Source organism: Nanorana parkeri, unplaced genomic scaffold (assembly GCF_000935625.1).
Source record: "Nanorana parkeri isolate BGI_ZX_2015 unplaced genomic scaffold, ASM93562v1 scaffold230, whole genome shotgun sequence".
NCBI classification, from domain to species: Eukaryota; Metazoa; Chordata; class Amphibia; order Anura; family Dicroglossidae; genus Nanorana; species Nanorana parkeri.
Window position 1 is genome coordinate 172269 of NW_017306498.1, and position 14847 is coordinate 187115.

General features: G+C 46.2%; 2 protein-coding genes across 3 annotated transcripts in view; one reads left to right on the forward strand and one right to left on the reverse strand.

Moving 5' to 3' along the window:
- The window catches only part of NEMF (nuclear export mediator factor), a 32443-nt gene extending 30042 nt beyond the window's left edge, over window positions 1-2401 (reverse strand). Inside the window, exons 1-2 of the mRNA XM_018556252.1 lie at window positions 2282-2401; window positions 1996-2064 (exon numbers count right to left, since the gene is read on the reverse strand). Of these exons, the coding sequence (XP_018411754.1) occupies window positions 1996-2064; window positions 2282-2340 (128 nt within the window). The 5' untranslated portion in view covers window positions 2341-2401. The remainder of the gene's footprint in view (window positions 1-1995; window positions 2065-2281) is intronic.
- A 658-nt stretch (window positions 2402-3059) lies between these two features.
- Window positions 3060-14847, forward strand: part of AK7 (adenylate kinase 7) — a 23368-nt gene continuing 11580 nt past the window's right edge. Inside the window, exons 1-9 of one of the 2 annotated variants that reach the window (XM_018556261.1) lie at window positions 3060-3220; window positions 4570-4749; window positions 7115-7223; window positions 7638-7732; window positions 8311-8425; window positions 9788-9864; window positions 11009-11097; window positions 13928-14018; window positions 14119-14196. In XM_018556261.1, coding sequence (XP_018411763.1) covers window positions 3134-3220; window positions 4570-4749; window positions 7115-7223; window positions 7638-7732; window positions 8311-8425; window positions 9788-9864; window positions 11009-11097; window positions 13928-14018; window positions 14119-14196 — 921 coding nt within the window. In that variant the 5' untranslated portion in view covers window positions 3060-3133. Of the gene's footprint in view, window positions 3221-4569; window positions 4750-7114; window positions 7224-7637; window positions 7733-8310; window positions 8426-9780; window positions 9865-11008; window positions 11098-13927; window positions 14019-14118; window positions 14197-14847 lie in introns of both variants that reach the window. The other variant, XM_018556260.1, reaches the window with a different exon arrangement.

Below are 14847 nucleotides of genomic sequence, written 5' to 3' on the forward strand. Positions count from 1 at the left end.
CCCCCCAAATATCCAATCTACAAGAAGCTGAGTACACAATTCTGTCTTTATTAGGTATAACATGTTGTCAGATCAAATGTTGCAGGCTGCACTGGATCAACGCCGTCTACTTCCGCAAAGTAATCAAAAGAGGGAGCGCAGGCCTTGGCACGGCAGTCCTTGGCACGGCAGTCCTTTAAAGCCTTGGTTCTCAACTGGTGGGTCGTGACCCAAAAGTGGGTCGCGACCCCATGTTTAGTGGGTCACAGCGTGCCTTCCACTTTTTTAGGCGAGAGGCTCCTCAGGCTCCACCTTTTCGCACGCCAAAATATGTTGCCCGGGACCCACTGTAAGCTTGAGGTGAAGCAGCTATGGTCGCGAGGGAGCTCCATCTATACGTACAGCTCCCTCAGGTGTCCTGTAGTGGTGCCTGGACCAGAGTGACGTCACATTCTGGCTCCAGGCACATCTACAGGGCGCACACGAGAGCTGTACCAGCAATGCACATATGGATGGAGCTCCGTCACAGCACAGCAGCCCACCCTGGACCCCAGGCTGAGGATCCACTCCAGTTCTCTTAAGGTAGGGAGACTGGGCAGCCCTGTGCGATTAAAGCACTGCACCATGCAATCGCAACTACCACGCGTTATGGTGTGGGAGGTGTGATGCGTTGCCATTCATTTGAATGGCATCCCAAACGCACCTCCCACCCACAGTTCGATCGCAGTGCTACTTGGGTTGCGCCTTAATGACCAAGGACAAATGTGGATCCTGAGGCTACATAGGTTGAGAAACACTGCTTTAAAAGGACCCTGCCAGCATTGTGACTGCAATCAATGCGTCGGGGGGTGCGATGCACAAGCTCCTTCACTGTTTACTTTCAGGTCCAGGCCAAGGTATGGGCCTTCTGCGATGGGGCTGCAGGATGCAAACAATGCACTACAAGTGCGGAAACATCCCCACACCTGTGCCAGCGAGAACTGCGAGTCCCTCTGTCGCGGTGACAGCCAGGACTTGTATTCTCCACATTGGCAGGGATCTCCCTCCGCGTATTTGCACTACAGTCAAACAGACAGCAGGATGCTGTAGGCAGAAGCAGCCCGGCATTATGGTAAGTGGGAGGGGCAGCTTGAGGGCGGGGGTTGGGGAATGTGACCATGTTTCATGTAACACCCAAAATGTGGGTCACAAAGGTCAAATATGTCTTTAATAAAATTGTTTTAAGGCACAGTTCACCTTTCTTTGAAAATTAATATATGCACCCGCATTAATGGAAAACAAAATTGCTACTGTGATCAGTGCTGCACGCACAACGCACACACAACGCACACACAACACACTGATCACAGTAGCACATTTTTTCCCATGCACAGACTGCTGCAGACGTTTCCCCCTCAGTCCCAGGTCTCTTCCTACTAGGGATGAGCTTGGGTTTGCACTGAACCCAGTAAGAACCTGAGCGCCTCCAAACAAGGAAGTGCCATGGGCACTTCCACCCAATCAGCTGTGGACCATGCATTCCCTGCACCTCGGCTGCATGTAAACAAAGGGGCGGGATGCTTTTGCTGATGTAATTTACCTTATATGGCCACATAGTCATATTAGTAAGTGTCACTTACCAAATATAGGCATGTAGCCATATAAGGCGTCACTGCATCCCGCCCCTTTCCTTTGTCACGCTGGGTGGGCTTCCTGCCAGCAGCTGATTGGAATGATATGATACAGCTGCTCAGTTCGAAGGTTGGGGAAGGTGTGTGTGTGTGTGTGTGTGTGTGTGTGTGTGTGTGAATACAGTTCGAAGGTTGGGGAAGGTGCCCATGTTTCAAGTTACACCCTACATATAGATGGATCATGAAATTTTAATAAACCCCTTTTATACTACACCAGTTTAGGGGTGCTCTTCTCTTCCTCTTATAAACACTTCCTGTGCCCAGAGCCCGGGTGAATGCATCCTGACCATGTCACGTGACCACACAGGCATTCTAGGAGTATACAGGGAAATACAGCTCCTCTTACTTCTGCAGGCGGATGAGGTAAGTCTTGTTATCCACGTCGTAGACATTGTTCACTCGCATGCCCAGCAAACTAAGGAACAAAGACAAACAACAGACACAGTTATTGCTCTGACAGTAATAAGATCCCTTCACTATGTCGAGCTGGCACAGCACACCAGCCCCTTGCAGCTCTCCAGCTATTGTGGAAGCAGGCAGGGTACACTGGGACTAGTAGTCCCACAACAGCTGGAAAGGAAGCTTCCCCCACGCGTAAGCTTGCTGTGTCCCCTCCTCCTGCTGCTGGTCACCTGTCATGAAGCTCTGAGATGACAGCCCGGATATCTATGGTGTTGAATCTGTTCTTCATGGTGCCCTGAACTCACAGGCACTTCTGCCACCTTCCAAAGCTGTCCACAGGCTTCCTGCATCACATGCGACGGCAAGCCGGCGAGCTCAATTCTGTAACGCGTTTGGGGTGCGACCTCTAGTGGTGACGTGGGTGGAATGGCGTGCTGGCTTTACGTGCATTATTCGCTTTTCTCCGACAGGAGTCACTGCTGCTCCCAGGGACTCCTATAATGATATGTTTTAGAAATGCATTCATCTGTAACGTGCAATTTATTAATTGCAGACATTTAATATGCTAAACAAATGACATTTTTTGAAACAAAATAATGTATGAAATAAATGTATCACTTGTCTGATGTGGTCCCTTTTATTTTGTGCTTTTAACCAGGCTCCCCTAGAGCCACCATATTGATACCGAACTTAGTGCGGACACCCGATCGACATAGCGCAGGGCAGACCAGAACTCCTGGACTCAAGCAATCCGACAGACTCAACCTCCCAAGTAGCTGAGATTACAGACGCACGCCACCGCGCCCGGCGAGTACAATACACTGCTCTGTGTAACAAGAAGCTGAATTCTCCGTGACGTCAACTAGCTCAGTGTTGCCATCTGTGGTCAGTTGTATTTACTACACCTGTTGGCTGTACTGAGAGGCGCTCTCTACGAGACCTGCGGACTTGCTTTTTAGGTGGCCCCGCCAGTGCCTGACTCGGAAGGACCCGTTTCTAGCGTCCGTACTGTCGCCTTGGCAACGTGCGGAGGACCGTCCTTGGCAACCGGCGTGCGACCTTAGTTACCCGCAGACAGCAACATGGCCGAGGAAGAGGAAGGGATCGTCAGACCTAAAAGGATCTTTATCAATAACCTCGACTCGTACGCTGCCAGGAACATCGGCAAGGTGAGGAGAGCTGGGCCAGGTTAGCGGCTGCAAAGCAGGTGTAAAGCAGGCGCTTATAGGGGCGAAGCAGGCGCTAATAGGGGCGAAGCAGGCGCTAATAGGGGCAAAGCAGGCGCTAGTAGGGGCGAAGCAGGCGCTAGTAGGGGCAAAGCAGGCGCTAGAAGGGATCAGGCGTGGGGAGCCGGGGTGACTGCTGAGGTGGTTAGCAGGCCCTTTTAATGCACACCCGGGTTCAAGTGAATCTAAAGCCAAAACGATTTCTTTTTGTTTTGCATATAATAAGAAAAACAGGCGGTTGAGAAATTTCCCCTTCCTCCTTTCCCAGAGCACAATAGGAAGTGGAAGGAAATCTATCAAAGCGAAGGCGATTTCCTAGTGTCCCCAAAATGAGCGTCCCCAATGAAAGATTTTCTTTGGGTTCGCTCACATGAGGTGCATTGACCTGTGTTACTTAGCATGAATCAGTGCAAGGGGAATGCATGTGCGGTGGGGGCATCCGGGGATTTTAGGGCCGGTGCTCTTTTAGAATCCTGGACCCGCGAGAAATCTGGACAAACAACAAATTTGGACCGGTGACAAATCTGGACCGGTCCAGAATTTTCACAGGTTATTTGCCTGTATTGCACATGTGTGAGGAAGGAAGAGGGTCCAGAAAGCTGTCAGGCGAGGCGCCTGCAGACACAACACTTAACACATAATAATTTCTTTATATTTCTATTATTATTATTATTATTATGTGTGAAGTTTTGTTGCCGCAGGCGCATCACCTGCAAATGCTCTGGACCCCCTTCCTTCCCCACACATGCGCAATACAGGCAAATAGCCTGTGAGAATTCTGGACCCCATCAGCTGGTCAGCGCTTGCACGTTCAACCAACACCATCTGCAACTGCTGAGACCGCGTCATTTCCGGTCCAGATTTCTCACGAAGTCCAGCAATCTGTTAGAACACGTTTTTACCTAGAGACACACTTTAATTTGTATTAATGGGAACATGTGTACACAATAGGGATGTAATTGTTTCACAGGCCATTGTGAGGGGTTCCCGTCCTCCCTGGATTTTTAATTTATTTTATATCATGGAGAATAAATGGGAGTATTGGGAACACCCCCAAATGGGCAGATACTCTGAGGTACAATAGGGACTGGAGCCAGGACCTATTACAGGGATATCTATATTCACTGAAGGTCACTCCGCCCAGCAGAATTATTTTTGGGTGGAATGGCCCTCAAAAATGTGACCTGCAGCCTAGGTAAATGTAAAGTCTACATGTAATATAAAGTATAATTGCTTTATTTATCCCCAAATATTCTGACACTGTAGACTCGTTGGCTTTATTATTTCTGTAGTATCTGTCTGCCTGCATTGCTGGAGCTTCCTTTGAAGAAATTGAAGAGGAGGCAGAGGAGCAAGAACACTTGTCAGAGGATGAGGCAGTCCGCAAACCCAAACAGGGTCTCTTCCAGATAGTAGGGACTCTGTCCAGCCCTCCGGACAGGAAGCTGGGTTTTCCAGTGGAAACGTATGTGGTAAGCAACATCAGGATGTCATTTGTTCTTTCTTATTATCTTTACATCACTTGTATGTTTTGGGGATTATTAGACAGCTTTTCACTCATGGCTCCTTGGGCCGTGCCTCCTAGCTTCCCTTAATTCCAACATTGCAACCTCTGCCAGACTCATCAGCATTGGATGCTGCCAGGATTGTTGGATGCCTGGGCCCCTCAATGTGCACCATCAATGGAAGGATCAGAGAAAGGAATTACATTGTGTAGTGGGGGGGGCACAGGCATCTATCACTCCCCAAAGTGTCCAGTGCTAAACAGTCTTATGAAGGATGCTGAGCTGGGACGGAGGCAAGGTAAGAGGCACAGGCGAGTTTAGTATAATCACTATTTTGTCATAGGAAACTGGATTTAAAAAAAAACAACCTAAAATGGTAATATTAGACCCCGCTCACAGTAGTACGATTTGTCCTGCGTCTGCCTTAGAAGTATCCCCTTCACACACAGTACCGATGTACCCTAGAATCCAACAGGTGTTGGAACAGCAGGCTGATGGCGCCACAGTATACAATCTAGAACCTTGGTTCTCAACTGGTGGGTAGTGACCCAAAAGTGGGGCGCGACCCCATGTTTAGAGGGTCACAGCGCGCCTTCCACTTTTTTAGGTGAGAGGCTCCTCAGCCTCCCCCTAGCACAGCACTGTCAGTTTTCACACCAAAATATGCTGCCTGGAACCCAGTGTAAGCTTGAGGTGAAGCGGCTATAACTGCGAAGGAGCTCCATCCATATTTACCGCTCCCTCGGGTGTCCTGTAGAGGTGCCTGGACTGGAGTGACGTCACATTCTGGCTCCTGACTCCTCTACAGGGCACACAAGGAAGCTGTACAAGCAATGCACATATGGTTGGAGCTTCATCACAGCGCAGCAGCCCACACTGGACCCCAGGCTGAGAATCCATTCTAGTTCTCGTAAGGTAGGGAGACTGGGAAGTCCAGTGCAATTAAAGCACTGTACCATACAATTGCACCTACCACGCGTTCTGGTGTGGGAGGTGTGTTATGTCGCCATTCATTTGAATGGCATCCCAGACGCACCTCCCATTCACAGTTCGATCGCAGTGCAACTTGGGTCGTGCCCTAATGACCAGGGACAAATGTGGGTCCTGAGGTTACACAGGTTGAGAACCACTGATCTAGAAGATATGTTGTCCGCACACCATTCTGCTTCAGAATATCATCTTCATTCGTATTCCTTTAGCATGACATATGGATGTCCTGCGCCTGCCGTCGCACTGCAATGCACAACAATGAAAATCACATTATTCTTAATGGTGCTCATGCACATCAATGCAACATAGTGCAATGCAATTTCTGAAAAGGTGCTCGTGCTTCCTTTGGTGCTACACAAGCAGCGTTTTTGGCTCCAAAGACTTCAAAGCGAGCGCATGAAAAATGCATGTACATGTGTTCTGGCGCTTTTTCACATGTTTATGGTCAATTCTCCTCGAATGAAGATGACATTTAATGATGTCACCGCAGGTATTGCATGTCATTGACTGAAAGAAAAACACAGGAAGCATGAATATGCATCATCAATAAATCAAATTACTGAAAATTCACCAGCGACACTAAGTCCTAGCAGAGGTCCGCCCCCTCTACAGAGTATGGCCGGATTCTTCCTTTACTACATGCCTGTTTGGTTGGAGTAAGGACTCACTCCTGCCAGCCAGTACCCAGCTGTCTTTCCGCCGCTAAAGCCATGGAGGATTGGTGCTTTATTCCTATGCTTTGGTATAAATAAATCAAATCCACACAAAACTGCACTGAAAAATGCAGAATTACGCAGCAGCAGCACTAGTGTTGAACCTTAGGTTAGTGAGGTCATCTCTGTTATATATGAAGCTGCAAGGAGAACACATGAAAGTAGCACCGCTCCTCCACGGCTCAAAAAAGGAATGAGCCGGGTACTTGCCACTGGAAGCACGCCCTCGCTCCAATATGAGCTCATACAAACAGAAGAAAAGATGGCGGCACACCGGATTCCGCTGGGATTGTTTATTGAAACTTGTACCACATCACTACAAAAGAAAAGATGGCCGCACACCGGATTCCGCTGGGATTGTTTATTGAAACTTGTACCACATCACTGGTGTCCAGGCCAAGGACGCCAGAGGGTGTCAGAGGGGGTGGACCAGTCATTTGGTCCAGGTTTGAATATACTTAAATATAGCTTTTCTTCTGTTATTAAGTGGATTGTACTCCAAGTAGGAACTATGCCACCCAGCACTTTGTGAGCGGTTGGAACCTGCCAATAGGGCATCATCAAAAACTATGCCCCCCCAATGGCTTTATGTGATTAATAATCTGCCATTGTTTGTTTTTGTTTTTCAGATTTCAAATAGACATGAACTGTTAAGTCATCTTCTGGAGAGCGATGTCATCATATATAATATCACTGGGGACCCATCCCAGATTGATGAAGCTTCCTGGGCAGCGTCTGGTGGGTGGTCTTCTGTTATTATAATAAACTGCTCTAAAATATATTGGTCTGTATTGAGTCAGTGGCAGTGCCCACCGCAGCTAAACTAAGGGGCATTCTCCAGAATTAGGAAATCATTTATGATTTATGGCGGGTGCTCTCCCTACATTACGCTTAAAGAAAAACGTGGAAGGAAAATCTGTTTAATGTTCCATTACCTGTGCAATAAAAAGTCTCATTTACCATACTGAGACTGATCCATGAAAACCTTATATTTTCCTGTCCTGGAAGTTCAAATAATTAAGATTGTCTACTATGAGTAACAGCTTTGATTTTGTTCTAAATTTTCTTTTCTCCAGTTTTAGTGAATCAGCCACCATTTTGTTATCGCTGAAAATCAGTCTAAACACCATTACATTTTTTTTCTTTATTCAGCACTTCACACGGAAATTCAAAATTTTGAAAGCCAGAAAATGTTTATTTTGATATCTACGGTCATGACCTGGGCACGAAGCAAGCCAATGGACCCGGTATGTGTGCCAGATACCACCATGCATTTATTTCCATCTCCATTTTACTTATATCATCTCCAGTTTAGTTTATTTGTCTTAACTCAGTTATGCAATAAATTAGGGATGTCCAGATACCAGTGCCGATACCAGTGCCGATACCAGTGCCGATACTTGGCATTTTCATGAGAATTACCAGGGTTGCAGCGGTTGCAGCTACAATCTCCTTTATATCTACCCAAAATTATGCACAACAAGGGCCTGCCTGATCGGGTAACAATTAATTGGATAGTTTCGGTGGGCCCTCATAGTTTGGGTAGATCTAAAGTTCATTGTACAGAGATTGTATGGCCAGATTGTAACATGTACGTTGAGCCTTACTTAACTTCAGCAGAGAGAAATCAGGTCTCCTGCCCTACCAGACAGGGCTGTGCTGTGTGGCAGAGCTGTGTATATATCATAACCGGATGGACAAAAATAGGCAGGTAAAACAACTCCTAAATATTTGTATGGAAGAAGCTAAATCTTTGTTTTCGGTGCTGATTAGGGCATCATCTATAGCATTTATTTAGATTCTAGCACCTGTTGTCTTGTTACAGGACGATCCCGAAATCCCTTTTACAGAAGATGATTATCGGAGAAGGAAATGTCACTTAAACTTCACAGATCATTTAAATGCAGAAAAACTCATCATTAAGCTGGGGAAATCTGTAAGTACTTGTATGCCTTTGTGAAAATGACCCTCTTTTGTTTACTCTCCTATCATAAAGAAAAATCCAAAATTTACAGTTGTCTCAGGAACAGGAATAGAGGGGAAATCTTCCAATGGTAACTAAACTCTGTGCTGAGTGGCTTCCTGTTCATTCATAAAGTGAGCCTATAGTAAATATTTACTATGTCCCCTTTCATAAATGAACAGTAAGGGATTTCTGGCACTTCCTGTTCATTCTGAACTGGGGACATAGTTATTTATTAACACTGAGTGATCAGTACTGATTGCTCAGTTTTGGTGCTCAGCTTTCCATCCTGACTGCTCCGCCCCCTCCTGCCTGTCAGCGGAGCCGAGCTCTCCTCCCCGCATCACCCTGCTCGGCCTTCTGAGAGGTCTTTCCTCCCCACACTGCAAGGTGTTCTGTGAATGAATGAGAGGAGGAGAGGGTAAACCACGAGATCCCCCTCTCATCCATTTACAGAACACCTTGCACGCAGGGAAAAGAATACAAGGCTTTTTGTGAATGAGCGAGGAAAGGGGAGAGTGAGCATCATAGAAGTAGGAATGTGCACCTGTGTGTGTCCCTAGACTGAAAATCTGTCCAGTACGGCCATTAAAATGAAAAGCCTTACCTGCTGTAAGGGGGATAGGCCCAACTGGTATTGGCAGCAGTAAACCACGCACAAGAGACAAGACAGGGACACCCAGGAATAGTGCAAGCAGGTTTGTCCTGCTTTACGCAAACACTGTATGAGTGCAGCGGGGCATTGAAAAGCAAGTCCATGGCATAAAATAAGCAATACAACGGCTTGTCTGAGCCATTAACTAAACTCAGGTCAGTTCCTGACTAACAGGGTGCCCCATAATGGGCTCCCTACCACAAATATACAGCTCTTGTAGCTTTATAGTGTTCTGCCAGCACTCAGCTTTTTCACCCAGCAGCAGAGTGAGAGAGAGAGAGCTCCACGCATCAGTCAACTCACATATATAAAGGCCTGTGGACAGCTGTGACTAGAAATGAGGTCTAGCTGCCAGGTATGATGTGGACCTCGGAATGGAGGCTTTATCTCACACAAAGCTCTACAAAACCTCCAGTCTCCAGGACACAGAATAGAACCTATTAAGATTCTGAGAAAATCTCCTCATCAGCCACAAACCCTGGAGCCCCTCGCCATATGAATACAGTATAAGAAACCTAGGTGACACATACACACTGGCCACAGTCCTACTAGCCAGTGCCTCACAATGCTTATAACCAGACACAACAATAAGCTTAAAGTGAGAGCTGCCCATGTTAGTATCTGAATGAATGTACAGTACGTTTAATGCATTTTCCAATGTAATATTTTTTCAACAGAACAAAGGCAAGTTCACAACTTATGTGATTGCATCTGGCCTCCTGTATGGAGCAGAGGAAGGAATCCTTCATACATTATTTAAAGTAAGTGCTTTTGTAGGATGAACATTCTATAATAAACTGCAATAAACTTGTAGCCACATTTACTTATATTCTTGTATGCTGAGTCTTTTGGTTTAGTTACATCTGTGCAGCTAAAGATGCATTTTAATGATTACTGCAGAATACTTCCTGTTCTTGGATGGCTACACCCACTTAGGGGATCTGTATGGTGCCCTATCATAGCCACTGCAATGTGAACTGCTCACCTCTCGATCCTGTCACGGCTCTCTGCTGTGACAGGGGAGGGGCTGGATTCCCCCCTCCCCGCTCCGATCTGCCAGCGCTGACTGGCGGGTCGGACGGGGAGGGGGCGGGTACAGCTGGCTCTGCCTCTAGATAGGCAGAGCCAGCTGTCAGTCACACAGCTGGGCGGATCCCGGCACAATTGTCGGGATCCGTTTCAGCTGCGGCGTCTCAGTATACCGCGAGCTACAGCTCGCGGTATACTGAGCCTAGGGTGAAGGGGAGGACGCTAGTTTGTGTCCTCCCCTTACCCTAAGGAGAACTACGGGGAAAAGCCTTAACCCCATAGTTCTCCTTTAAACAAAAACTTGGCAATAAAGTTTATTAAAAATCAGATAAATCATTTCAGGTACATCAAGACAAAAGGTGTGCAAATGCCATTCCCCTGCCAGTCTGCTGCAGAGAAAGACACTTGCTGTCTGTGTGGAAGCAGTGATCACTCTGCAGAGGCCCAGGATATATCCCCTGCTAAATCATACCTATAGTTCTGCAACCAGCAAATCTCATGCTTTCTGAGAACCCAAACTTGGGGAAGGGGTTCCAACCTCTGCTGACAGACCCCATCTACACACAGAGTAGGAGTCCTTCTATGCAGCCTGCAGGCTGTGGCTGCTTTCTAAAGACATTTGTAAAGTGATATCACCACCCTAGAAACCAGAGTGTGGTTTCATCACAGCCCAGATTTTTGCATGAGCAGGAGGGGATTTTACAACCCTTTTCCCCAGCAGTGGAAAGTACAAAGAGATGAACACAGATAAACCACTTAGTTGACAATATAAGCTCCATTCAGATAAAACTGGCAGGTTCTCTTTGTGCACGTTTAACTGTACCATATACAGTCTGTGGGTGCACTCATAATGGCTTTTGCTTTTCATACATGTAGGAGGCCTGGCTGGGAGAGACCACGGCACTGCCTGTCTTTGGAGATGGACAGAATATCATCCCACTGATCCACGTCACTGATTTAGCAAGGTAAACATTCTCGCAGGATAGAAATAACTGATTTAGTATTGCCCATCATTCAGCTTGTCATTCTGTATTGTGTAAGCCTATTAATGATGACTGTGACATGTGACTATAGAAGGGTAAGTGACACTCAGGTGAGGATCAGCATTGTTTGCTTTCACAGTAAACAGCTCATTCCAGAAAAATAATCTCAAGGCTAGGGTTGCACCGATACCAGTATTGTTATTAATGCAGATACTGAGCATTTGCAGGAATACTAATAATCGTGCAAATGCTCTGATACCAAAAAACAATACCAGAGCTTTAATTATTCAAATGGAAGTGCCTGCCTTATGTCCCGCACTTGCTAAGGACCTCGTGGCAGCCTTATTGGGAACCATGTGGCACCCGTTTACTGCAGTTCTGCTAGCCCGCATATTTCCCCCTCCTGAGACCCTCCACTCAAGACATCAGGCTGACACCCTGGAGCAGACGGAATTGCTGTATAATGTATTGCTGGAATTTGAAGTCCTCTATAGCCAGTGCCATTCTGCATTGCTGTATAATGTATTGTGGGGATCCATAGTTCTCTATAGCCGGTGCCATTCTGCATTGCAGTATAATGTATTGCTGGGATTTGTAGTTCTCTATAGCCGGTGCCATTCTGCATTGCAGTATAATCTTTTGCTGGGATTCGTAGTCCCTCTACATCTTGGAGTCAGTGGCAGAACTACCAGAGTCACAGCAGTAGCTGTGCCCTGGTGCTCCACTACTGTCCTAAAATCATTATTCTGTATTGTTTTAGAAAAACTGTCACATGACACACAAAAAAGGTATTGGTAATTGGTACTGGAGAGTACTTGAGGAAAAGTATCAGTACTTGTACTCGGTCTGGAAAAAATGTTATCGGTGCATCCGTACACAAGGCAAAGTATATAGTCAGAGGACGCAAGTCTGTATTGGTAGGGATTGGTGATAGGCCACTTATTGTGTGTGTGTCACATGTTTATAAAAGGACATAAAGTTTTTGTTTTAAATTGTATGTCATTACTCAGATTTCCCCCCAAACCTCCTTCCCCCTCTTCTAGTGCATGTCCCAGCATTATTCTTTTTCTTTGACCCTGTTCTTACTGAATCAGTTTTTATTACTCCCTGAAACATTATCACCATACTTGTAATATTTGTGCAGGGTCAGGGAGGTCGGTTCCTTTTGATATAGGTGTGCCTCCAGAACTACATCTTCCAAGCGTCCTTTCCCTACGCACAGTGTGTAGGTAGGCTCTTGGGAGTCAGAGCAGCAGCATTGTGATGAAATCAATGTATATATGTGGAGTTTGGTGGGGAATAGAATGAGTTCTGTAGCTCTCCAATGAGTCACATACCTGGAACAAGCATGTAGCCAGTGAAAAGAGCAAAATCAGATCTGTTCTTTTCCTGGGTTACTAACCCATAAAGTATTGAAGCCGCTGAATCAGTATGACTGGCAGTTAGTATTTTCAGAACAAGAGTCAGCGATGGCAGCTCATATCACTCTTCGTACAAGTTTTCTTGAAGTCTGACATTTGCCACCAAGTCAGTTGCCTGCCTCCACTGACTGGCTCCCAGTTCCTGAGTGTACATAACTATATGAAATAACATTACATTAGAGAAAACTTTCTTTTAAAGGAGAACTATGAAGTGAGTGATTTTCACTCAGCCTCATAGTTAGAGCCAACGTGTGACATTGAAGCTGTCACAGGTCGGCTCTATAGATCGGGAAGTGAGTGAACACATACCATCGCTCGTTCACTTCCCGATCATCTCCCTACAGAGAGCCGTGACTGTCAGTCACCTTTCCCCGCAGGGATTCCCCCCTCCCCGTTCCAATCCTCCAGTGCTGACCTGGAGGGACAGACGGTGGAGGGGGCGGGCCACAAATGCAGATAGGCAGAGCCAGCTGTCAATCAGCCCACCGGGTGGATCTTGACAGTATTATCGGGATCCGTCCTGACTGTGGTGCTCTCAGTATATAGCGGGCAATAGCCTGCTATATACTGAGCTTTGGATCATGGGAGGAGGTTAGTATATGTCCTCCCCTTACCTTAAAGAGGACTATGGGGAAAAAGGGTTACCCCATAGTTCTCTTTTAATGATTGGGTAGAATGACGAAGTCGAGCCACTGTAGTTACAGAGCTGTAAGAAGTTAATTGATGATATTTTACCTTTAGTTGTGTCTGTAAAGATGATACCTTTAAAGCTGAAATCCAGGTTGATTATAAAAGACTTACATTTATACAGCTCTATATTAATTAATGCATCATTAAATTATAATTTTTTTTAATAGAAGCAGTATAAGTACCTGAATTTGACTTGGTATCAGCTTCTCGTAGTCTACTCTGCACTAGTGCTCTGACTGGAGGGAGAAGCAACATAAGAAGCTAATCAGATGTGTTGCAGTGTAATGAACATGCTGATAGGAGGAGAGAGATATGAGCTTATCAGCCTGTTGCTTCTTACAGGCTGGGGAGGGCAAGACCTGTAAATCTTACATAACTGCAAAAGAGAAAAATTAGGCCTTCTGCCCTGCCAGACAGGGCTGTGCTGTGTAAATATCAGGAATAGATGAACAGACACAGAAATCCTTTGGCAGGTAAAACTGCTTCCACACGCGTGTTACAGTTCTGCTGTAAAAATACACATTCTTTATCTCTGAAGAATCAAGTACAATCATTATCTCTTTATTGTGTTTTTGGTACTCATGGTGACAGCCCTTCAGATTTCCACAATTCTGTTATTTAAAAACATCTTGAGCTCTACAGGTTACTAATGGGCTATAATGGGTGCAATAATATATACTCCTCTTATAAACTGATTGTAGTGTGGTACAGAACATTGTAGACCAGAGGCCAAGGACTCACTACCTGGTCGCAGTGGATGACGCCATACACACGCAGGAGGAAATGGTCAAGGTACGGATTATTTTATTTTCCTTTACAATGGAATGTGATGAGAAAATAGAATGCAGACGTTAATGGTTTACCTGACCTTGCCTTTCAATCTTTCCGGCAGGCTGTCGGCGTACACCTCGGCCCTGGCAAAGTGCAGAAGGTTTCTAAAGAAGCTGTGTTCCTGAATAAAGAGCTAACCGTCAGTAATTTCGTCTTTTCCGTAACCCTTCTCCATAACTATAGGCATATACTGTAGCTTAGGAAGCCATAACTCAAAATAGCAGAAATCCTTCCTTTTTTCAGATCAGGTCACGTGATCAATTTTTTCTTCTCCATACTGCATGGCCCAGGTGAGTGGGCAGGGAAAAATCACAATGCGTCACTTGTTCTGGTGACGTTTTTGGTGTTTGTTCCCATCTTCCACCCCTGACCTTGCAGAGACGAGCAAATGTGATTACATGATCTGTTCTGCTCAGTGAGTCTCACTGGAGGAGCTGCTGCCAGTCACCTAGTTGGTGTTGCCCTGCTCTGGCTGTGACATGAGTATGTGTGATGATGTGATCACGTGACCTGTCATGCCCTAGTATGACAGCAGTACTCGCTATAGGGGCCACTGCCAATCACTTAGCTAGCGTCTTCCACCGCTGCCTGTGAAATAGGTATGCAGATATCCAAACATTTGTTTCAGGGAGGTGCCCTCTCCTCCTGCCACCTCCCCCATCCGAAGGGGGGTGGGGGAGGTGGCACCTCCCTGGAATGATGGCAGATAGCAGAGGAGCCAATGCGGCTGTCGTCAGAATTAAAAAAAAAAAAAAAAAACAAAAAGAAGGGGAAAAAAAAGCTAGCGGCG